Below are 24,894 nucleotides of genomic sequence, written 5' to 3' on the forward strand. Positions count from 1 at the left end.
ATATATTTTATTGTTGCTGGACATTTGGGCTGTTTCCATTGTGGATTATCTGAAAAGGGTTCTTTTGACCATCAGATTTGTGTGATCTCCTGAGGTCTCTTTTCTTTTTTAAGGATATCTATTTATGTGAGGCAAGGAGGAAGAACCTGCTGTTGGAAAGTAGGGGTGGGATTTTGCTCAGGGACCAAGATCTAAACTGAATCCAGGAAGCCCAGTGCTGCCACTCATGCTTTCCCAAGAGGCAGCAGGCTGCCCAGGTACCTCAAGACCAGGGGTCTCAAACTCGCGGCCCGCCGAACAATTTTGTGCGGCTCGCAGACTAATCCACGAAGTTCAAAATATTTTGTATAAAATTAAGTAAGCCTAGGGGCCTACTTGTATTTTTCATTTCTCTAGCATCCTAGCTAGATATTAGCTTAGTTAACAGCAGTTGTGATGCAAACTACAGTTTCTGGTCGTTTTGTAACACTGAAAAGTGTTGTGTAACAGTTGCCTTTTGTAGACCTAGTGCGGCCCGCCTAACGGCTGTGATCTTGCTCTGCGGCCCACATGCTGAGTTGAGTTTGAGACCCCTGCTCAAGACGGTGGGAACACCCCTTCCCAGAAATGTGTGGACCAGCTCCTCCTCAACTGTACTCACCACTTTGCTACTAATACTTATGGAGCAAACAGCAGAAACCTGGATCTTTCTAACAAGTCCTCATGCTTTGAAGAGAATGAATCTCTCTTGGGCATGTTCCTACCAAGGCAGCAGCTAGAAAGGAGACAGTCAAGTCCCCCTTGCCTTCCCCGCCGTTTCTTCTGGCCCTAGTAACACAGCTTCCTGACTCAGGGAGGGCATCTTGCTAAATTTTCCAGGCTGACAAGTCCACTATGTGCACATGTGTGTGCTCTTTTTTCTCCTCTGACCACCGTGACTGTATTTCCCAGTGAGTGTCTTTAAACTAATTGTATTTTTTCTTTTTCTTTTTTCTAACAGAGAGAAAGTCAGAGAGAGGGACAGATGGGGACAGACAGACAGGAAGGGAGAGAGATGAGAAGCACCAGTTTGTTTCAGCTCCTTAATTGTTCACTGACTGCTTTCTCATATGTGCCTTTATGGGGTGGGGGGCCTCCAACAGAGCAAGTGACCCCTTGCTCAATCCAGTGACCTTGGACTCAAGTCAGCAACCTTGGGCTTCAAGCCAGCAACCTTTGGGCTCAAGCCAGTGACCATGGGGGCATGTCTATGATCCCACACTCAAACTGGTGACCCCACGCTCAAGCCTGGTGAGCCCACACTCAAGCTGAATGAGTCCCTACTCAAGCCAGCGACCTCGGGGTTTCAAACCTGGGTCCTCCACATCCCAGTCCAAGGCTTTATTCACTGTGCCACCGCCTGGTCAGGCAATCGTATTTTACTTTTAACAGGGGCTTTTCTCAGGCCAGCTTAGTAAGCCTTATTTTGCCTAGTGTAGCCCCATTGTATTCAGGTCATAACTTTTTTTAATGATCAAATAGAAGGTAAATGAGCCTAGTGATGGAGATCCCAGACTAAAGAGTCAAACAGACCAGAATCCTGCCTTGGGATAGGCCTCCTCTGAGCTGGGTAACCTGGAGCAAGTTATGTACCCCTTCGGAGCCTCAGGTATCCTCATGGGGTAAAACAATGAATAAGAAAACTTACTTCACAAGTAGGTCGAATTAAGTGCAAAATGTATGTAAAATATTTAACACACTTCCTGACATAAGAGGGAAAATTACTACATTATGAAGATTTGTTGCTGTTGATATTTAAAATACAATAAATAGGCCCTGGCCGTTTGGCTCAGCGGTAGAGCATCGGCCTGGCGTGTGGGGGGACCCTGGTTCGATTCCCGGCCAGGGCACATAGGAGAAGTGCCCATTTGCTTCTCCACCCCTCCCCCTCTCCTTCCTCTCTGTCTCTCTCTTCCCCTCCCGCAGCGAGGCTCCATTGGAGCAAAGATGGCCCGGGCGCTGGGGATGGCTCCTTGGCCTCTGCCCCAGGTGCTAGAGTGACTCTGGTCACAGCAGAGCGACGCCCCAGAGGGGCAGAGCATCGCCCCCCCCCGGAGGGGCAGAGCATTGCCCCTGGTGGGCGTGCCAGGTGGATCCCAGTCGGGCGCATGCGGGAGTCTGTCTGACTGTCTCTCCCCATTTCCAGCTTCAGAAAAATACAATAAATAAATAAATAATGCAATAAATAATCTAGTAATTTCTTTCCTTATGCCTGCGATCACAATATTGCTAAATATAAAGTTTTAGAATACAGCTATAAAAATTACTCTGTGGCTTTTAACATTGTATATTTCCTATGATAATTTGAATTCGTAATAAAATGAAAACTGATGTCCAGTGTCGGCGAAAGACTTTGTGTTGTTCTCATTTCTGATTATAAGACATACAAATTTGTATCTCTTCCCATCAGGTTTATAATCGGAGATTTGCTGGATACTGAAAATGATATCTTTGAGCAGCCCAAAGAGTGGGACCCTCATGGATTAGAAGAGCCACAGAAGGCCTTCGACCATGGGACAGAGCTCATCCCGTGGTACGTCCTGTCCATCCGAGCGGATGTGCACCAGTTCCTGCTGCAGGGGGCCACGGTTATCCACTACGACCAGGACACTCACCTCTCTGCCCGCTGCTTCCTCCAGCTCCAGCCCGACAATAGCACCTTGACCTGGGTAAAGCCCACCACCGCCTCCCCAACCAGTGCTAAAGCAAAACTTGGTATGCTTAGTAATGCATCTGAGCCTGGCAAATTCCCGTTGTTGGGCAATGCTGGATTAAGTGGCCTCGTGGAGGGGGTCTTGGATCTTTTTTCAGCAAAGGCTGTGTACATGGGACACCCTAGCATTGATATACACACTGTGTGTGTTCAGAACAAACTGAGCAGCATGTTTCTCTCGGAGACTGGTGTGACCCTGCTCTATGGGCTTCAGACCACTGACAATAGATTATTGCACTTTGTGGCACCAAAGCACACAGCTAAAATGCTCTTCAACGGATTGTTGGAACTCACCAGAGCTGTGAGAAAAATGAGGAAGTTCCCTGACCAAAGACAGCAGTGGCTGCGGAAACAATACGTCAGCCTCTATCAGGTAAGGGGTACAGCCTTCCCTCTTTCCTCGATAGCATAATTCTCAAGACATAAATCTTGTAAAAGCATTCTTGCCAACTAGACCACTAGGGCTCACTCTCTCAGCTCTTCCACTTCCTATGTGAGTGATAGTGGACAGCTTTTACTTAGCCCAGGCGTCCCCAAACTACGGCCCCGCGGGCTGCATTTGGCCCCCTGAGGCCATTTATCCAGCCCCTACCCCCCCCCCCCCCGCCGCACTTCCGGAAGGGGCACCTCTTTCATTGTGGTCAGTGAGAGGAGCACTGTATGTGGCGGCCCTCCAACGGTCTGAGGGACAGTGAACTGGCCCCTTGTGTAAAAAGTTTGGGGACCCCGATTAGCCCCTCTGTGCTCAGTCTTTTATCTGTAAAAGGAGGATAACAACAATACCTATTCATAGAGTGGCTATGGGGTTTAACTGAGTTAATATGTGTAAAGTTATCATGTAAATTCATATGTATAAAGAATAGTGGATCATAGTAGGTCCTATTATTATTTTGTATGAAAATAGTAATTGTGGTCATTGGATTTCTCATATCTGGAAAGAAACCAGTTAATGTAAAAACATTTTTACATAAAGTTTCCATTGAAAGCATTATAATCTGAATGCCTTGAGCCCTGGCTGGTTTGCTCAGTGGATAGAATGTCGGCCCAGCATGTGGACATCCCAGGTTCAATCCCCGGTCAGGGCACACATGAGAAGTGCCCATCTGCTTCTCTTCCTTCCCTCTCCCCCTTCTCTCTCTCTTCCCCTCTCGCATCAGTGGCTCGGTTGGTCCAAGCATGGACCCTAGGCACTGAGGAGAGCTCTGTTGACTCAAGCATTAGCCCCAGACAGGGGTTGCCGGGTAGATCCTGGTCAGGGCACATGCAGGAGTCTGTCTCTCTGTCTCCCTTACTCTCACTTATAATAATAATAATAATAATTATAACAGTCTGAATGCCTTTGTTACTAATTAGGGACTGATACATTGGAAACCTTCACTTTGGGAATAGAAATCCTGCTTCATCACTTAATGTGGTACGTGACTCTCAGAGAGTTATTTAACTGACTGTCTATTTCTGTCTAACTGTAGAATTTCTAAGGTCAAAAGAAACTTTCTCAAGTGTGAGGTAACTCACGCATGCAGTTCTTCCTAACCAGGTTTATAGTGGCATTAGCCCTTAGGAGACAGTTTCTCGGTCAGCTGCTGAAACTGAGTTTCTCGTTAACCCTAAATTATCAGGGACTGTAACACCCCCACTGTGTTCAGTACGGCAGCAGGACCAGCTGAAGACGGTGGTGAGAAGAGACAGCCTGCTTGTGGAGGAAGGAGGACAGAGATTGGAAACCAAGTCAAAACCCCTCCACGAGGCAACGCTGCTGACAGCACTGTCAGATGAGTTGTAGCAAAGCATTTAGTTCCTCTTTTTTATCCTTTCCCATCCTTGGGGAAAAAACTTTTTTTTGCTAATGTCACAGAACAAATATAACTATGACTCAAATTACTAAAATGACCAATTTCATGTACTTTTCACAGTTCTAACATGTTTCTGACAAGTGAAAACATTTCCCCTCTGGCATATAATGCGCCGTCTTACCCTTTTCCTCATGTCCCTGCAACACTGATGAGGAGAGACCTATCCTGAATAAGGAACTTGATTAATTAATTAATAAGCAGGTAGGTCTACATGCACAATTATGCTAATGCTGCATGAAAACAAAACCAGTTTTAGTTAACTCATCTAAAATGGAAACAAAATAACTGTTTTCTATCTCTACAGAGAGCTTTCAATACAGTCAGCTTCTTGGAAGAAAGGTTTTCAGGAGCTATTACGAATATTAACTTTTTTTTTTTTTTTACAGAGACAGAGAGAGGGATAGACAGGGACAGACAGACAGGAATGGAGAGATGAAAGCATAATCATTAGTTTTTCGTTGTGACACCTTAGTTGTTCATTGATTGCTTTCTCATATGTGCCTTGAACGGGGGCCTACAGCAGACCGAGTAACCCCTTGCTCGAGCCAGCAACCTTGGGTCCAAGCTGGTGAGCTTTGCTCAAACCACATGAGCCCTCACTCAAGCTGGCGACCTCGGGGTCTCAAACCTGGGTCCTCCGCATCCCAGTCGACGCTCTATCCACTGCGCCACCGCCTGGTCAGGCTAAATATTGATTTTTAATTACAGTCATTTTATAGCCACCTTCTTCATTTTATTTATTTATTTGTTTGTTTCTTTGTTTGTTTGTTTGTTTGTTTAATTAATTTTTTAGAGAGAGGGACAGCCAGACAGAAAGGGAGAGAGAGATGTGAAGCATCAACTTGTTGCAGCATCTTAGTTGTTCACTGATTGCTTTCTCATATGTGCCTTGACCAGGGGACTCCATCTGAGTCAGTGACCCCTTGCTCAAGCCAGCAACCATGGGGTCATGTCTGTGAGCCCATGCTCAAGCTGGTGAGCCCTCGCTCAAGCCAGATGAGCCCACACTCAAGCTGATGACCTTGGGGTTTCAAACCTGGGTCCTTGGTGTCCCAGATTAACGCTCTATTCACTGTACCACCACCTGGTCAGGCAGATAGCCTTCTATAATCATGAAAATGTATTCAACCTGGCCATAAACCAGAGTTTTTTACCTCAATTACAACCACTGTCACAAAGCCTGTGTGGTTTATTTGCTTTATTTGTTTCCTTCCCAAGTAACCGAATTAACCCATAAAGTGTACTTGGTTTCTCATTTATCCTGTCAACCTTCAGTTGTTGCTGAAGGAGGCACCAGCTGAAACCATGAACAGCTTGTAAGAAGAGGTACGAGGTGTTGCTAGAACAAAGACACAGGAAGTGACCTGGAACAGAATCAGTCCCACCCAGCTGCAAACCCAGATAACCCCTCCCTTTCCCCCTACCAAACCCTCTTCCTGATGGAACCAAGTGGTTACAGTGTAAAGGCATAACAATGCCATATACTTCAGTCACTTCTGAAAACATAGGTGATGTTCTTACTCAAAACATTGTTCTAGCCTGGCCTGTGGTGGCACAGTGGGTAGAACATCAACCTGGTTCAAAACCTTGGGCTTGCCCGCTGAAGGCACATATGACTAGCAAGCAGTGAACAACTAAAGCAAAGCAACTATGAGTTGATCCTTCTCGTTCCTCACCCCTCTCCCTGTAAAATCAATAAATAAAATCTTAAAAACAAAACAAGGCCCTGGCTGGTTGGCTCAGTGGTAGAGCATCAGCCTGGCGTGCAGGAGTCCTGGGTTCGATTCCCAGCCAGGGCACACAGGAGAAGCGCCCATCTGCTTCTCCACTCCTCCCCCTCTCCTTCCTCTCTGTCTCTCTCTCCCCCTCCTGCAGCCAAGGCTCCATTGGAGCAAAGTTGGCCCGGGCACTGAGGATGGCTCTATGGCCTCTGCCTCAGGCGCTAGAATGGCTCTGGTTACAACAGAGCAACGCCCCAGATGGGCAGAACATCGCCCCCTGGTGGGCATGCCGGGTGGATCCCGGTTGGGCGCATATGGGAGTCTGTCTGACTGCCTCCCCGTTTCCAACTTCAGAAAAATACAAAAAAAACAAACAAAAAAAAAACCACGTTCTACATGAGCTGCCCCAAAAGACAGGCAACATGTCTTAGAAACAAACACTCAAGATTTTTTGCGAAGAGTGAAAAAAGTCAACGAACTGACAGTTTTTCTATCATATAGACCAGGTCTCAAACTATCTCAAGGAATATGAAAATGATGCTAATTTGGTACTTGGCGAACAAAAAGTAAAATAGGCATGTTAGTTGCCCTTTTTGGTGACTTATAATAAGTCTTAGCACAGTAAGGCTCCGAGAAGTCCTAAATACAAAAGAAACTTACTTAAATGTACTCATACATTAAAAATATTTATAAAAAAGTCTTGGGCTCTTCCAAACTATTTTTAATGGCCTTACAAGAGATTTTTTTTTTCATTTAATTTACAGAGAGAGGAAGGGAGAGAGAGAAACATTGATTTGTTCATCTGTTTTATTTATGCATTGATTGATTGATTCATTGGTTGATTCTTATATGTGCCCTGACTGGGGATCAAACCCACAACCTTGGTGTATCAGATGATACTAACCAACTAAGCTTCCCACCCAGGGCAAGACTATTGCTTTATCCCTAATTTGAAGAGGAATTATATAGAAAATAATATTTCAAACATTAAAGTCCTCCTTGTGTGATGAATGCATGTGAAGTTACCTTCAAATACAAGTATTTTAATATTAGTAAATGTAAATTGATCTAATAGAAATAGTAACAGAAGATAAAGCAAAGACAAAAAGAAATAGTGACATTTGTAATAAAGCTTAGAAATACAAGAAAGTAAAAGAAAATAAACATGCCTGACTGTGATGTCACAGTAGATAAGGGGTCGGCCAGAAACACTGCGGTCGTTCGTTTGAAACCCTGGGTTTGCTGGTCAAGGCACATATGAGAGTTGATACTTCCTGCTCCCTCCCCCCTTCTCTCTCTCTCTCTCTGTCCTCTCTAAAATGAATAAATAAAATCTTTTTTAAAAAAAGAACATAATAAACCATCTAGAGATTTGACACCCAGTTCTTTTTTTTTTTTTCTTGTATTCTCTGAAGTTGGAAACGGGGAGTCAATCAGACAGACTCCCACATGCGCCTGACCAGGATCCACCCGGCACGCCCACCAGGGGGCGATGCTCTGCCCATCTGGGGCGCCGCTCTGTTGCAACCAGAGCCATTCTAGCGCCTGAGGCAGAGGCCATAGAGCCATCCTCAGCGCGAGCCAAGTTTGCTCCCAGTGGAGCCTCGGCTGCGGGAGGGGAAGAGAGAGACAGAGAGGAAGGAGAGGGGGAGGGGTGGAGAAGCAGATGGGCGCTTCTCCTGTGTGCCCTGGCCAGGAATCGAACCCGGGACTCCTGCACGCCAGGCCGACGCTCTACCACTGAGCCAACTGGCCAGGGCCACCATCTAGAGATTTGATGTGGAGTGTAGAGGAAGACTGGTATATAAGCTTTGGCTAAAGGTTATCATGGGCAGAGCTAAGAGCTCATGATCCTGGGTTTTGGGAAGATCTCTGGGAAGCTGAGAAGGTGAAATACAGGATTATCAGGTAAAGTTTGGTAGTAAGCAACAGATTCAAGTACATGAATATGTTTCAAGGACTTGATTTCCTAGTCCTCAGCTTCCACATGAACTTTTTTCTAAAACAGAATGTGTTTTCACTCACAGTAGTTCTTCCAAATTAAAAATAGAAGATATGTCCTTCATCCATTCCAAACAAGTTATTGTTTTGTATTAAATGAAGGAAAGGCTCTAACTACATTTTAGTTCTCAAAAAATCTTCTTTAAAGATTAAACAAAGGCATCCTGCCCTTTTCAGAACTAAAATATTTTCATTAAGAGTAAAGTCTGGCAGTCCTGGCCAGGTGGCTCGAGTGGGATAGAGCGTTGTCCCAAAATGCCAAGGTTGTGGGTCTGATCCCCAGTCAGGGCACATACAAGAATCGAGCAGTGAGCGCATAGATGAAGTGAACCAACAAAGTGAAGTTTCTCTTTCTCTTTCTCCTTTCCTCTCTCTCTCTCTCTCTCTCTCTCTCTCCCTCCCTCCCTCCCTCCCTCTCTCTCTCTCTTAAAAAAAAAAAGGTAAGCTTGGCCCATGTTGTGATGTTTCGATTTAGAAAAACCAAAGCAGTAAAGGCTGATTCTTTTATATGAAGAATTGGGTCTACTAAATTTTTTATTAAAGACTTTATTTTGGCCCTGGTCAGTGGCTCAGTGGATAGAGTGGCAGCGTTGTATATGAACGTCCCAGGTTCGAATCCTAGTCAGAGCACACATGAGACCATATCTGCTTCTTCCCCCACTTCCTCTCTCCCCCTTCTCTCCCTCTTCCCCACCCACAGCCAGTGGTTTGATTGGTTTGAGCATGGCCCTGGGCATGGAAGAGAGCTCTGTTGGAACATATCAGCTTCCAGCACTAAAAATAGCTCAGTATTTGAGCATTAGCCCAAGACAGGGTTGCTGGGTGGATCCTGGTCAGGATGCATGTGGGATTCTGCCTCACTATCTCCCTTCCTCTCACCTAAAAAAAAAAAAATCTTTTTTAGAGTAGTTTTAAGTTTACAATAAAACAGAGGATGATACAGAGATTTTCCGTAAAACTCCCACTGCCACACATGCATAAGCTCCCCCATTATCAACATCACTCACCAAAATGGTACATTTTTCACAAAGGATGAATGTACACTGACACATCATAATCACCCAAAGTCTATAGTTTACCTTAGAGTTCACTTTAGTTGTGTTTACTTGCCATCTGTGTGTCCTCTTAGCTGAAGTGTCTGTTAAGGTCTTTGGCCCATTTTCTTTAATCAGGTTTTTTGCCTTCTTAGTGTTGACTGAGTGTTAAGATTTCTTTGTATGACCATGGTCAGGTAGCTCAGTTGATTAGAGTGTTGTCCCGATACACCAAGGTTATGGGTTCAATCCCCAGTCAGGGCACATATAAGAGTCAACAAATAAATGCATAGATAAGTAGAACAACAAATCAATGTTTCTCTCTCTTTCTCTCCCTTCCTTTCTTTCTAAAATCAATAAATAATTGTTTTCTAAGATTTATTTTTATATTTTATTTTTTTTTCTTTTTTTTTTTTTTTTTAATAAATTTTTATTAATGGTAATGGGATGACATTAATAAATCAGGGTACATATATTCAAAGAAAACATGTCTAGGTTATTTTGTCATTAAATTATGTTGCGTACCTCTCGCCCAAAGTCAGATTGCCCTCCGCCACCCTCTATCTAGTTCTCTGTGCCCCTCCCCCTCCCCCTAACTCTCTCCCTCCCTCCCTCCCATGTCCTCCCTCCCCCCCCACCCTTGGTAACCACCACACTCTTGTCCATGTCTCTTAGTCTCGTTTTTATGTTCCACCAATGTATGGAATCATGTAGTTCTTGTTTTTTTCTGATTTACTTATTTCACTCCGTATAATGTTATCCAGATCCCACCATTTTGCTGTAAATGATCTGATGTCATCATTTCTTATGGCTGAGTAGTATTCCATAGTGTATATGTGTCACATCTTCTTTATCCAGTCTTCTATTGAAGGGCTTTTTGGTTGTTTCCATGTCTTGGCCACTGTGAACAGTGCTGCAATGAACATGGGGCTACATGTGTCTTCACGTATCAATGTTTCTGAGGTTTTGGGGTATATACCCAGTAGAGGGATTGCTGGGTCATAAGGTAGTTCCATTTGCAGTTTTTTGAGGAACCACCATACTTTCCTCCATAATGGTTGTACTACTTTACAGTCCCACCAACAGTGAATGAGGGTTCCTTTTTCTCCACAGCCTCTCCAACATTTGCTATTACCCGTCTTGTTGATAATAGCTAATCTAACAAGAGTGAGGTGGTATCTCATTGTAGTTTTGATTTGCATTTCTCTAATAACTAATGAAGCTGAGCATCTTTTCATATATCTGTTGGCCATTTGTATCTCTTCCTGGGAGAAGTGTCTGTTCATGTCCTCTTCCCATTTTTTAATTGGATTGTTTGTTTGTTTGTTGTTGAGTTTTATGAGTTCTTTGTAAATTTTGGATATTAGGCCCTTATCTGAGCTGTCCTTTGAAAATATCAGTTCCCATATAGTTGGCTGTCTGTTTATTTTGATATCAGTTTCTCTTGCTGAGCAAAAACTTTTAATTCTGATGTAGTCCCATTCATTTATCTTTGCCTTCACTTCTCTTGCCATTGGAATCAAGTTCATAAAATGTTCTTTAAAACCCAGGTCCATGATTTTAGTACCTATGTCTTCTTCTATGTACTTTATTGTTTCATGTCTTATATTTAGGTCTTTGATCGATTTTGAATTAATTTTAGTACACGGGGACAGGCTGTAGTCGAGTTTCATTCTTTTGCATGTGGCTTTCCAGTTTTCCCAACACCATTTGTTGAAGAGGCTTTCTTTTCTCCATTGTGTGTTGTTGGCCCCTTTATCAAAGATTATTTGACCATATATATGTGGTTTTATTTCTGGGCTTTCTATTCTGTTCCATTGGTCTGAGTGTCTATTTTTCTGCCAATACCATGCTGTTTTGATTATCGTGGCCCTATAATATAGTTTAAAGTCAGGTATTGTAATGCCCCCAGCTTCATTCTTTTTCCTTAGGATTGTTTTGGCTATTCGGGGTTTTTTATAGTTCCATATAAATCTGATGATTTTTTGTTCCATTTCTTTAAAAAATCTCATAGGGATTTTGATGGGAATTGCATTAAATTTGTATATTGCTTTGGGTAATATGGCCATTTTGATTATATTTATTCTTCCTATCCAAGAACAAGGAATATTTTTCCATCTCATTGTATCTTTTTCGATTTCCCTTAACAATGCTTTGTAATTTTCATTATATAGGTCCTTTACGTTCTTTGTTATGTTTATTCCTAGGTATTTTATTTTTTTTGTTGCAATCGTGAAGGGGATTATTTTTTTGAGTTCGTTTTCTAATATTTCATTGTTGGCATATAGAAAGGCTATGGACTTTTGTATGTTAATTTTGTATCCTGCGACCTTACTGTATTGGTTTATTGTTTCTAATAATCTTTTTGTGGAGTCCTTCGGGTTTTCGATGTATAGGATCATATCATCAGCAAAAAGTGATAGCTTTACTTCTTCTTTTCCGATATGGATGCCTTTTATTTCTTTGTCTTGTCTGATTGCTTTGGCCAGAACTTCTAGCACCACGTTGAATAAGAGTGGAGAGAGTGGACAACCCTGTCTTGTTCCTGATTTAAGGTAGAAAGTCCTCAGTTTTATGCCGTTTAATAGGATGTTGGCTGATGGTTTATCATATATGGCCTTTATCATGTTGAGATATTTTCCTTCTATACCCATTTTGTTGAGAGTCTTAAACATAAAATTGTGTTGTATTTTATCAAAAGCCTTTTCTGCATCTATTGATAAGATCATGTGGTTTTTGTTCTTTGTTTTGTTGATATGGTGTATTACGTTAACCGTTTTGCGTATGTTGAACCATCCTTGAGATTCTGGGATGAATCCCACTTGATCATGATGTATTATTTTTTTAATATGTTGTTGTATTCGGTTTGCCAGTATTTTGTTTAGTATTTTAGCATCTGTATTCATTAGAGATATTGGTCTGTAGTTTTCTTTCTTTGTGCCATCCTTGCCAGGTTTTGGTATGAGGGTTATGTTGGCCTCATAAAATGTGTTTGGAAGTATTGCTTCTTCTTCAATTTTTTGGAAGACTTTGAGTAGAATAGGAACCAAGTCTTCTTTGAATGTTTGATAGAATTCACTAGTATAACCGTCTGGGCCTGGACTTTTATTTTTGGGGAGATTTTTAATAGTTTTTTCTATTTCCTCCCTGCTGATTGGTCTGTTTAGGCTTTCTGCTTCTTCATGACTCAGTCTAGGAAGGTTGTATTGTTCTAGGAATTTATCCATTTCTTCTAGATTGTTGTATTTGGTGGCATATAATTTTTCATAGTATTCTACAATAATTCTTTGTATTTCTATGATGTCTGTGGTGATCTCTCCTCTTTCATTTTGGATTTTATTTATTTGAGTCCTGTGTCTTTTTTCCTTGGTGAGTCTTGCCAAGGGTTTGTCAATTTTGTTGATCTTTTCAAAGAACCAGCTCCTTGTTTTATTGATTTTTTCTATAGTTTTTCTGTTCTCTATTTCATTTATTTCTGCTCTGATTTTTATTATCTCCTTTCTTCGGCTGGTTTTGGGTTGTCTTTGTTCTTCTTTTTCTAGTTCCTTAAGGTGTGAAGTTAAGTGGTTTACTTCGGCTCTCTCTTGTTTGTTCATATAGGCCTGAAGTGATATGAACTTTCCTCTTATTACTGCTTTTGCTGCATCCCAGAGATTCTGATATGTCGTATTTTCATTTTCATTTGTCTGTATATATCTTTTGATTTCTGTGCTTATTTCTTCTTTGACCCATTCATTTTTTAGAAGTATGTTGTTTAGTTTCCACATTTTTGTGGGTTTTTCCCCCTCTTTTTTGCAGTTGAATTCTAGTTTCAAGGCTTTATGATCAGAAAATATGCTTGGTACAATTTCAATTTTTCTAAATTTGCTGATATTGTCTTTGTGGCCCAACATATGGTCAATTCTTGAGAATGTTCCATGTACACTAGAGAAAAATGTATACTCTGTCGCTTTGGGATGAAGTGTCCTGTAGATGTCTATCATATCCAGGTGTTCTAGTATTTCGTTTAAGGCCACTATATCTTTATTGATTCTCTGTTTGGATGACCGATCTAGAGCCGTCAGCGATGTATTGAGGTCTCCAAGTATGATTGTATTTTTGTTAGTTTTTGTTTTAAGGTCAATAAGTAGCTGTCTTATATATTTTGGTGCTCCTTGGTTTGGTGCATATATATTAAGGATTGTTATGTCTTCTTGATTCATCTTCCCCTTAATCATTATGAAATGACCATTTTTGTCTCTGAGTACTTTTTCTGTCTTGTAGTCAGCATTATTAGATATGAGTATTGCTACACCTGCTTTTTTTTGGGTGTTGTTTGCTTGGAGTATTGTTTTCCAGCCTTTCACTTTGAATTTGTTTTTATCCTTGTTGCTTAGATGTGTTTCTTGTAGGCAGCATATAGTTGGATTTTCTTTTTTAATCCATTCTGCTACTCTGTGTCTTTTTATTGGTAAGTTTAATCCATTTACATTTAGTGTAATTATTGACACTTGTGGGTTCCCTACTGCCATTTTATAAATTGCTTTCTGTTAGTTTTGTATCTAGTTTGATTCTTCTCTTTTGTTTTTCTATCATTTGTTTTTGTTTGTTTGTGTTCCATACTTCTTTCCTCTGTTGCTACCTTTTTTAAGTCAAGTGTTTTTGTGGTGGTTTTTTTAAGGGTGGTTACCATTAAGTAATGAAAAGGGTACCTACCATATTCATTGTAGTACCCTATCTTATAAGTATTTCTGCACTTCATCATCCTTTGCTACTGTTAATCTCCATCCTCTCCCCCCTTTTTTTCCTTTGTTGTCACAGTTTAAGTTTGGTTTTATTGTGTTCTTGGTGGAGCTGTTACTTGTGGTGTTGTTTTCTTTTGTTCTTTGAATCTGGTTGGAAAACCCCCCTTAGTATTTCCTGGAGTGGGGGCTTTCTGTTGATAAATTCTCTCATCTTTTCTGTATTTGTGAATGTTTTTATATCTCCTTCATACTTGAAGGATAGCTTTGATGGGTATAGTATTCTTGGCTGAAAGTTCCTCTCTTTCAGGGCTTTAAATATTGGGGTCCACTCTCTTCTAGCTTGTAGAGTTTCTGCTGAGAAATCTGATGATAATCTAATAGGCCTTCCTTTATATGTTGTACTCTTCTTTTCCCTGGCTGCCTTGAGAATTTTTTCTTTGTCATTGGTTTGTGTCATCTTTATTATGATGTGCCTTGGAGTGGGTTTGTTGGGGTTAAGAAAACTTGGTGTTCTGTTTGCTTCTTGAATTTGAGGCTTTAGTTCCTTCCACAGGCTTGGGAAGTTCTCGTCTATTATTTGTTTGAGTATATTCTCCATTCCATTTTCTTTCTCTTCTCCCTCTGATATACCTATTATTCTTATGTTATTCTTTCTGATGGAGTCAGACAATTCCTGTAGGGCTTTCTCATTTTTTATTATTTTTGAGTCTCTTTCTTCTTCTCTCTGTTGTGCCTCAAGTTGTTTGTCTTCTATTTCACTAATCCTATCTTCAATCTGGGCTGTTCTGTTAGCTAAGCTTGTTACCTCGTTTTTTAGCTCGTGAATTGAGTTTTTCATTTCTGTTTGATTTGTTTTTATAGTTTCAATTTCCTTGGTAATATATTCTTTGTGTTCATTGAGTTGTTTTCTGATCTCCCTATATTGCCTTTCTGTGTTTTCTTGTATATCTCTGAGTATTTTTAAGATTTCTATTTTAAATTCTCTGTCATTTAGCTCCAAGGCTTCCAATATGTTAAGTCTTTTCTCCATAGATTTTTCCACATCTATTTGTGTTACTTCTCTTTCTTTTGTATCCATAATATTCGATTTCCTCTTTCTTATCGGCATCTGAGGGTGGTCTTATTGATAGCACGCAGGCGCACTCCCTCGCGGCTTGAATGAGCGTCGCTGCGGTAGCTTCCTCCACACCCTCGTCTCTCAGATTCAAGTGATAACAGTCCTTTTGCTTTCAGTTTGTGTGGAACTCCGGAATGCTCCGAGGATAAATTTTTCTGTTTCTAGTTGATAAATTTGTTGTGATTTCGGGGAGAGCTGTCGGACGCGCTTCTCACGGCGCCATTTCCGTGACGTCACTCCTATTTTTATATTTTATATAACAGTCCCTTTATGAGCTGTTTCCTTTGCAAACTGTTTTCTCCCAGTCTGTGACTTGTCTTCTGATTCTCTTGATAATGTCTTTTGCAGAGCAGAAGTTTTAAACTTTAATGAAGCGGTTATTAAATTTTTTTTTTAAATGTGCTAGTAAAAACCCATAGATAAAATTTTTACAAAATTTATTTTAGATTTAGAGTATGTTATTTAATAAGGCTTGAACTACCTATTGAATAACATACTCATGAAATCGGGTCATGAAATGTTTATTCCCCTTTGGAGCCAATTGTAGTGACTTGTTAGCCGGGACTCTCTTCGGTAGGCCTGCACCAAGTGGATTGGTCTCCAACCATTTCATTCACGGCATCACTGCATTCAAGATTCTTCTTCCAGAGAGGGAGGTTCTGCTCGATTTATTTGGAACCGGTGTCAACTATTGGTCAAGGGATGTGGCACTGTGGTTGATAGACTGTGTCCAGGGGAGGAATAAAGTAAAATTAGGGTGTTGTTAAAGGACAAAGAAATGATTAATGGACAGGTATAAATCACAGATATCCACTACAAGGGAGCACCAAAAGGCTTCCCACATCAAGCACCCAATTTGCTCAGCATCCTAGGATCAATCCTGAATAGGACGCAGGAAACGGAAGGTCACAACTCAAGTCATAAAATCAGGTAATCATTGAACAGTAAGATGAAGGAGCAGGCAAACCTGCACAGAGCCTCTGTATTATTTACAAAGCAGAATCCACTTCCAACCACTTCTTTTTTTACAAAGGAGGACTAGCCTTAAATGTTTGCAGAAAGTAAAGATAGTAAATGGTAAATAATTTTTAAAGAGTTCTTTTATACAACCTGTGAACTATCAATATCTTTAATTCATATGCAACTTCTTGTAGTCTTATTAACTGGCTTTCCTGACTTATAGGGAGAATTTTTGACCATTGTTAATTCAACAATTACTATTTAATTCAGTAAATAAATAAACCCTTGCTGCTACTCACGGCACGTCATATAGAGTTGCCTTAGGAGAAGCAGCTGTCGTAGATCATTGCCTGACCTTCGAGTGTGCCTTTGCTCCTCATGGGCATTATGTTGTGCATGGTTTTCTGAGTCCCTTGCACTCTCTATCCTTGGGTATTAGTCACTAGAGAGGATGGCAACCGAACTATTTGAGATACTCCCCAGAGCCCTCCAAAGTGAATTGTAGGTGTGCCACATACCCTAAATCTCAAATCAGAGTACCCCAAGTATCAAACCTTGTGAAATAAACCTAGAGTGAAACAACAACAAATAGGATTAATTTTACTTAAATAAATTCACACACGTACACACACGCACCCCAAGTCCTCCAAAGCCCTAATCTGCAAAATACATCCTAATCATTTTTTTTACATTGGTAACTCTGAAAAATAACCTCTAAAACTGGCAAGGGAAATTCCTTTTTGTTAATCCCAGTTGAACATGGCCCTGTTAAAGCACATCACTAGAACTCAGTGAGGATGTGACCAGGACTACAGAAGATGTGAGGAAATTCCCAACAAAGAGTCCTGACAATTAGAACACAGGGCTACTTGGTGGTCAGATTGGTATTGTTCAGTGGCTGCCTGTGCTTTTCCACCTCTGGGAATTTACTGGGAAGCTGTTCTTATATTTCCTTCCCCATTGTTTGCTGTTTCCTTCTGTGTTCAGCACATGGTTCTTTTACAGGAGGATGGACGATATGAAGGCCCAACCTTGGCTCACGCTGTGGAGTTGTTTGGTGGCAGACGATGGAGTACTCGAAACCCCAGCCCTGGGACATCAGCAAAGAGTGCCGAGAAGCCCAACGTGCAGAGGAACAACACCTTGGGCATCAGCACTGCCAAGAAAAAGAAGAAAATCCTTATGAGGGTAGAGTGTTACTTGTTTTTTTTGTGTGTGTGTGTGTGTGTGTTTTCTGAAGCTGGAAATGGGGAGAGACAGTCAGACAGACTCCCGCATGCGCCCGACCGGGATCCACCCTGCAGGCCCACCAGGGGCGATGCTCTGCCCACCAAGGGGCAATGCTCTGCCCCTCTGGGGCATCGCTCTGCCGAGACCAGAGCCACTCTAGCGCCTGGGGCAGAGGCCAAGGAGCCATCCCCAGCGCCCGGGCCATCTTTGTTCCAATGGAGCCTTGGCTGCGGGAGGGGAAGAGAGAGACAGAGAGAAAGCGGGGGGGGGGGGGGGTGGAGAAGCAGATGGGCGCTTCTCCCGTGTGCCCTGGCCAGGAATTGAACCAGGGACTTCTGCACGCCAGGCCGACGCTCTACCACTGAGCCAACCGGCCAAGGCCGTTATTTGTTTATTAAGCATCAAACCAAATCATCTGAGACCATTGTATGGATGTCATCACCATAAATGATCTCAGGTCATTTGGGTTGGGGACAAGAGAAGGTATAAAATAAGCGCCTCCTGGGTACTAGCCCCAGTGCTAGGAACTGAGTTAACACCCAGACCCAGAAAAGGTCAGGGTCCATAGAATGACATAGATGTGTTAACAAACTCAGTGAGATATAAATAAGTCATTGTCAAGCCACCTGCAAGTGCTGTGGGAACAGAGAGGAGAAGATAGAGGACTGAGAGGCAGGGAAGATTTCACAGTGAAACTGACAGATGGATCTTGAAGGTTGGTTAGGAGTTGACCAAATAGACAACACAGGTAAAAGCATCCTGGGCAGATGAGGTCGCAGAGAGAGAGGAAAGATTTGGCTTGTTCAGGAAAGCACAAACTTCTGCATTCCTGCTCCAAGATGGAGCAGGGGTTCCGTGGTGGGCAAGCAAGGCTAGACAGGAGGAGGGATCAGATTATAAAGGACTTAGAGGAGGACCAGCTAAATGTAGCACAGAATGTAAACTATATTATCCAAAGAAGCCACTTAAAAGTTCATCCATGAATAAAGGATGAAGAAAAGGTGATGCATACCGACCATGAAATATTATTCAACTTTGAAAAAGAAAGAAAATTCTTTCATACGCTGCAATATGGGTGAATCTTAAGGACATTATCCTAGTTGAAATAAGCCAGTCACAAAAGGACAAGGACTGTGCGATTCCACTATAGAAGGTGCCTAGAGTGGTCGGACCCTCAGCAGCTGGTGGTGGCCAGGGACTGTGGAGTGTTTAATGGGTACAGAGTTTCAGTTTTACAAGATGAGACAGTTCTAGAGATCTGTTGCACAGTGAGGCACATACTACTCTACTGTAACTTAAAATACATAGTTAAAATGGCAAATTTTATGTTATGCTTTTTATCACAGAAAGTATACATATTTGTCACTCTATATTGTCTATTTATATATTATCCACTATAACATGACAATATATTTTCTCCATACTTGTCTAGAAAAAGCCTCACTCTCTGCAGATGTGAGGCTGTTGTTGCCTAAATTGAACATTACCTGCTTTATAATTCTGTCTCGACATGGAGATTCCAGGGGCCAGATGCCTCCTTTTATGGGCCCCCGCCCCTAAGGAGTGGGGCTTCGTAGTGAAGGACAAAGGGGAAAGTATTTCATGAGAACACTCCGTCGGACTTCGTGTGGGGCTTTACTGGCTTCACCGGGGGAAGCCACATTGCAGCTGGGTCCATCGGGAAATAGGGACCTGCCCGAACTGAAGCAGCGAGGGGCGAGGTACAGAAGGAGAAATACTGTGCGTCTGTGTTCCCAGGGGGAGAGTGGAGAGGTGACCGACGATGAGATGGCCACCCGGAAATCCAAAATACACAAAGAGTGTCGAAGCTGGAGTGGCTCTGATCCTCAAGACATTAATGAACAAGAAGAATCAGGTGAAACAGCATATTCACAGCAGAATTCTTTTTATGGGAAAAATATGCATTTGGGTTTAAAGTGTGATTTAAGTATGGTGGGCACTTTTCCTCCATTGCTTTGAGAGAGAGAGGAAGGGGGAGAAAGAGAGAGAGAATCATCAACTCGATGTTCCACTTAGTTATTGCATTTGGTTGTGCACTCATTGGTTGCTTCTTATATGTGCTGTGACCTCTGATTGAACCCACAACTTCAGCATGCTGAGATGGCAGTATCCATTGAGCCACCCAGCCAGGTCTGGTGGGCATTTTTTTTTTAATGTAAATTAAATTCATTGCTCCGCTTTTTTTTTTTTTTTTTTTTTTTTACAGAGACAGAGAGAGAATCAGAGAGAGGGATAGATAGGGACAGACAGACAAGAACGGAGAGAGATGAGAAGCATCAATCATCAGTTTTTCGTTGCGACACCTTAGTTGTTCATTGATTGCTTTCTCATATGTGCCTTGACCGGGGGCCTTTAGCAGACCGAGTAAGTCCTTGCTCGAGCCAGCGACCTTGGGTCCAAGCTGGTGAGCTTTGCTCAAACCAGATGAGCCTGCGCTCAAGCTGGCGACCTCAGGATCTCAAACCTGGGTCCTCCGCTTCCCAGTCCAACACTATCCACTGCACCACCGCTTGGTCAGGCACCTGGTGGGCATTTTTAAGAGAACTCTTTATCTTGTTAAATATACTTACCTTTGTTTTAACTGGATAATGGAACCCAAGAGGTATTTGTGCAAGCACAGTGTACTTGGAAGAAAATTCTCATTACTGAACTTGCCATTATTGACAGGGAATATTAGATATACAGGATACAATTTGACAGGTTAGACGAATGTTTCTCAACCCTGGCTATATATTAGAGCTTTTAAAAAATTATCTGGATGCTCTGGTCAAACCCCAGTCACTGCTTCGGACGCTGTGGTTAGGACCCGAACATCTATATACTTTGTAAGCTCCCCAGATAATTCTCATGTGTAGCAGGGTTGAGAACCCACCAGATGAGTCCATTCATCAGAATATTTTTTTTTAATAGTTGTGATAGAATAGGAGGATTATAGGGGATATTTTTCTCTTTTTTTTTAATTTTTTTCTTTTAATTTTTAGAGAGGAGAGAGAGTGAGAGAGAGAGAGAGAGAGAGAGAGAGAGAGAGAGAGAGAGAGGAGAGAGAGAGAGAGAAGGAGGAGGGAGGAGCAGGAAGCATCAACTCCCATATGTGCCTTGACCAGGCAAGCCCAGGGTTTTGAACCGGCAACCTCAGCATTCCAGGTCGACGCTTTATCCACTGCGCCACCATAGGTCAGGCTATTCATCAGAATATTTTGATGCTACCTGTATAGAAATTGCCTGTGTGGAGTGATATGCTCAGACATTCAGAAGCATCTTTGGTTTTTTTTTATTTGATTTCTGAAGGAAAGTATAATTGGGGTCATTATCTCATTTCTGTCTTTTACTCTCACACAGAGGCAAATGCCATCGCAAGCCCGCCTAACCCTCTCCCTTCCAGAAGAGCCCACTCTCTGACCACGTCTGGGTCCCCTAACTTGGCTGCCGGGACATCATCTCCCATAAGGCCAGTGTCCTCCCCTGTGCTGTCTTCAAACAAGAGCCCGTCCAGGTGGGGCCTTAACATGCTAAAACAGAAGGACCCTTCACGTCACTCAAGTTGTGCAGAGGGGTCCCTGTCCTCTTCTTCCAATGCCCTATGGAAAGGCTGGCTCTAATTCTGACTTAACAATTGCACTGCGAACTGAAAGACCCCAAGTTTTTAAAGGCTCCTAATTTTCCTGATGTTATACTTCTATCTTCTCATATTACTATAACTACTCCTAATCGTCTGACACACTAACCCTTCAAAAGTCAATAGCAGTAATAAACCTGAGCTGTGATTTTCTAAATTAGTGCTCTACAATATAGTAGCCAGTAGCCATGGAGGGTGAGGGGTTGGCTACTTAAATAAATTAAAATTAAATAAAATAAAACTCTGTTCCTCAGTCACACTAACCACATTAAAAGTGTCTCATGCTCCTAAGTGGCTGGGCAGCTACTCTACTGAACAGTGGAGAAGCAGAATGTTTCTGTCACTGCAAAAAGTTCTATTGGAAGTCACTGCTCTAAAAGAAGAATAAGTTAAGTTTTAAAGGAGGCTGCTTGACCCTTTGCTAATGGGAGAGATATACTTAATATTCTTCTCATATATAAGATAAGATATACATGTCTGGAGAAATGAATTATTATAGCAAGGTAGATATGTTTAGGTAATTTCAAAGCTGGTATCATAGTAAATTATTTTATAAGATCCATGCAAATTATAGATTTGAAACATCTACTCTCTCAGAAGAAATAATATCACAATGAAAGCCTTCCAGGAATCAGAATGCCACACCACCTCTCTCAGCCCCACACTAAAGTTTAAGATACACAGAGATTCCAGACACAACCAAGATAAAACAGGCACTCCACTTTATCAAAGAGAAGAGTGGGAGGAGGAAACGGGTCTCTGCAGACATTGGCTTTGGAAACATGAATTACACAAATACACACACACTACAGTAAATCATTTTTCAAAGGGAAGCAGTGTGAAAGCACAGTGTGAATAATGAACATAATTTATGCTTTATGCATTCATATTTCTATACTTGGTGAAACTGGGACAAGGGTATATAGGAGTTCTTTGTGCTACATAGAATCAGAATTCTTTACATTATATTTCAGCCTCTACAGCATCCCAGGTAAATTGAATAGTCAGGTAGCTGAGAGTAAGTAGCCTATCCTTTTATTTCAATCCCTCGTGAGCAGGAAAAGGAAGGACGGAATAAAGGAGGAAAATCTTTTTTTTTTTTCTTTTCTTTCATTTTTCTGAAGCTGGAAACAGGGAGAGACAGACAGACTCCCGCGTGCGCCCGACCGGGATCCGCCCGACCGGGATCCACCCGGCACGCCCACCAGGGGCGACGCTCTGCCCACCAGGGGGCGATGCTCTGCCCATCCTGGGCGTCGCCATGTTGCGACCAGAGCCACTCTAGCACCTGAGGCAGAGGCCACAGAGCCATCCCCAGCGCCCGGGCCATCTTTGCTCCAATGGAGCCTTGGCTGCGGGAGGGGAAGAGAGAGACAGAGAGGAAGGTGCGGGGGAGGGGTGGAGAAGCAAATGGGCGCTTCTGTGTGCCCTGGCCGGGAATCGAACCCGGGTCCTCCGCACGCTAGGCTGACGCTCTACCGCTGAGCCAACCGGCCAGGGCGGAAGAAAATCTTTTTAAAGAAGTAGGAGTAAAGAAACTAACATGTTGGATGCAAGATCACAGGGCCCCATAGGAAAGCAGGGACCCCAGCCCACCAAGTACTCTGAAACAGAAAGAAAAGACAAGACAGGAGGGAAAAAAATCAGCCTGAATGCTGTTGAAGGAAAAAGCAAGACGGAGCCCCAGAAAGGGAAAGAGTGGACCAAGGAAGTTTCCTACAGTCAGAGAGAGTGGGTCCTACTGGCTAGAAGGAAGACAGGGATTCCTTATAAATGCAAAGGAGAAACCACTTTATGGGGCATCTTGCCTCTTTCTGAACCTTCCCCCTCTCCCATCCCTCGTTTCCCACACTACATGCGGGATCAACAACATTTTCCCTCAAAATAATAGAAATCTAGCCTTTTGTAATACGTTTTCTTTAACCTTCAGATATCAACACAAAATAATTTTCCATGAGTAAACACTGTTGAGGGTAACGGGCTACTTGTTACAATACTCTCTATACTTTTCTTATATATTTGAAGTATTTCTAAAGTGAAAAATCAGAGACAAAAATGAAAGAAGAAGAAAGATCCTATTCATTGATTTGGTTAACAGCCAGTCAAAACATTTCTCATACTATTCTGTCAGGGAACCAGTATAGAAAGTAAAAAAAAATGTTGTGAAAACAGCCAGACTGAATTTTTGATCTAGTTGACTGATATTTTTATATTGAATAGATACAGCGTTGGAGGTGCAGATATAATCCTAGACAGAGTTGGCTCCTTTCCATTCTGAATATTTTTCTGACTCACATTTTCCATTAGTATTACAAGCCCTTCCTTGATTTCATCTAAAAACTGGTTAAAAAAGGAAAAAGAGAAGACACTGATACCATACACTTTGGGGTCGTCAAACTTTTTATAAAAACCGCCCACTTTTGCAGTGCTGGTCAACCTGGTCCCTACCGCCCACTAGTGGGCGGTCCAGCTTTCATGGTGGGCCAATCGCAGCGCTGTTTGGTTGCACGGTAGGGACCAGGTTGACCAGCACTGCAAAAGTGGGCGGTTTTTATAAAAAGTTTGAAGACCCCTGCCGGGAAGACCTTCTCCTTAAATGTGTTTCTGTAATTCAGAACATAGGAAAAACATGCATAAGTTTCTATAGATTATATATACTAGAGTAATTTGGGGCTCTTTTTTAAATCATTTTTCTTCAAAGAAACCAAATTTATATCCTTCCCCATTGATCTATGATTTCAAAGAACTTTTGATTAGTAGGAAAATATTAACCTCAGCCTTATGCCCTTATTAAATAAAGTGGTTCAATGAGTAATATGTTTCATCTCCTCTGACATAATATAGATTAACATTGAGAGAATGAAGATAGTCTGCACCTTAAATGACTTGCATTCCATCTTTTGGCCATACTGCTAGCCAGAGAACGCTGGGCGGGGCAGAATGACAGAGCAGCCCCTTTCTGCCCTTAACGCCATGTCTTTGTTGCAGTGCTTGGAGCAGCAGCAGCTGGCACGGGCGCATCAAAGGAGGAATGAAAGGCTTTCAGAGCTTCATGGTTTCAGACAGTAACATGAGTTTTGTCGAATTTGTTGAGCTGTTCAAATCCTTCAGGTACAGCATGCTTTCTTCTTGCTCTTTCTCGGCCCCACATTTTCACAACAATACTATGTGTGAAACATTTTCATTCATTACCTAGTGTAAGGAGCCGCAAGGACCTGAAGGATCTCTTTGACCTCTATGCTGTGCCCTGCAACCGATCAGGCTCTGAGTCCGCCCCACTCTACACCCACCTAACCATTGACGAAAACACCAGCGGTCTTCAGCCTGACCTAGGTTTGTGTAACAAATTTAATCTTTCTCTTTGCGACCTTTCTATCTAAAAAGCCAGGGTGAGAGAGTCAATCACACAAACCTCAGCCTGTCCTACGTGGTGTGCATGGCGAAACACTTGGAGAATTTTTTAAAGATGTCACTGGCATTTGAGACAAGGAAATTCATCATTGCTGAGTCTGCCCATATTTCAGGATATTTGACCCAGAGAGCTCTCCAGTCATCTCAGAAACCAAAAACCATTTCCCGCTCATTTCCAAATGTCCACTGGTGTATAGTGGCCCCAGTTGAGAACCACCAGTCTCCTCCCTGCCTGCGGGCAGATGGGTGCTCAGCCCCAGGGTGGGAGTGATCTGCCCTTCAACAGTGAGAGTCTTTAGTGACCTCAGCAGACCACTCCCATCTGAATAGCCAGGAAACTGTCCTGAATATGTAAACCGGAAGGTCTAGTTCTATCCTCCTCACCACCAGCACCAGCACCTGACCACCCATACATTTTAAAGGCTGTTATTTTCCTCTCTGTTCCTTCTGGAAAATATAAACACAAAAAAAGCAT

The 24,894-nt window shown here is 42.3% G+C and overlaps 1 protein-coding gene across 4 annotated transcripts in view; it reads left to right on the plus strand.

The window, feature by feature from the left end:
• The window catches only part of PLCE1 (phospholipase C epsilon 1), a 415,629-nt gene that overhangs the window by 313,477 nt on the left and 77,258 nt on the right, over positions 1-24,894 (plus strand). For 3 of the 4 annotated variants that reach the window (XM_066238785.1, XM_066238784.1, XM_066238787.1), the window contains 6 exons: positions 2,429-3,104; positions 17,147-17,329; positions 19,130-19,247; positions 20,732-20,885; positions 23,997-24,119; positions 24,205-24,341. In XM_066238785.1, coding sequence (XP_066094882.1) covers positions 2,429-3,104; positions 17,147-17,329; positions 19,130-19,247; positions 20,732-20,885; positions 23,997-24,119; positions 24,205-24,341 — 1,391 coding nt within the window. The remainder of the gene's footprint in view (positions 1-2,428; positions 3,105-17,146; positions 17,330-19,129; positions 19,248-20,731; positions 20,886-23,996; positions 24,120-24,204; positions 24,342-24,894) is intronic. The other variant, XM_066238788.1, reaches the window with a different exon arrangement.

This window comes from Saccopteryx bilineata, chromosome 7 (assembly GCF_036850765.1).
Source record: "Saccopteryx bilineata isolate mSacBil1 chromosome 7, mSacBil1_pri_phased_curated, whole genome shotgun sequence".
Lineage (NCBI taxonomy): Eukaryota > Metazoa > Chordata > Mammalia > Chiroptera > Emballonuridae > Saccopteryx > Saccopteryx bilineata.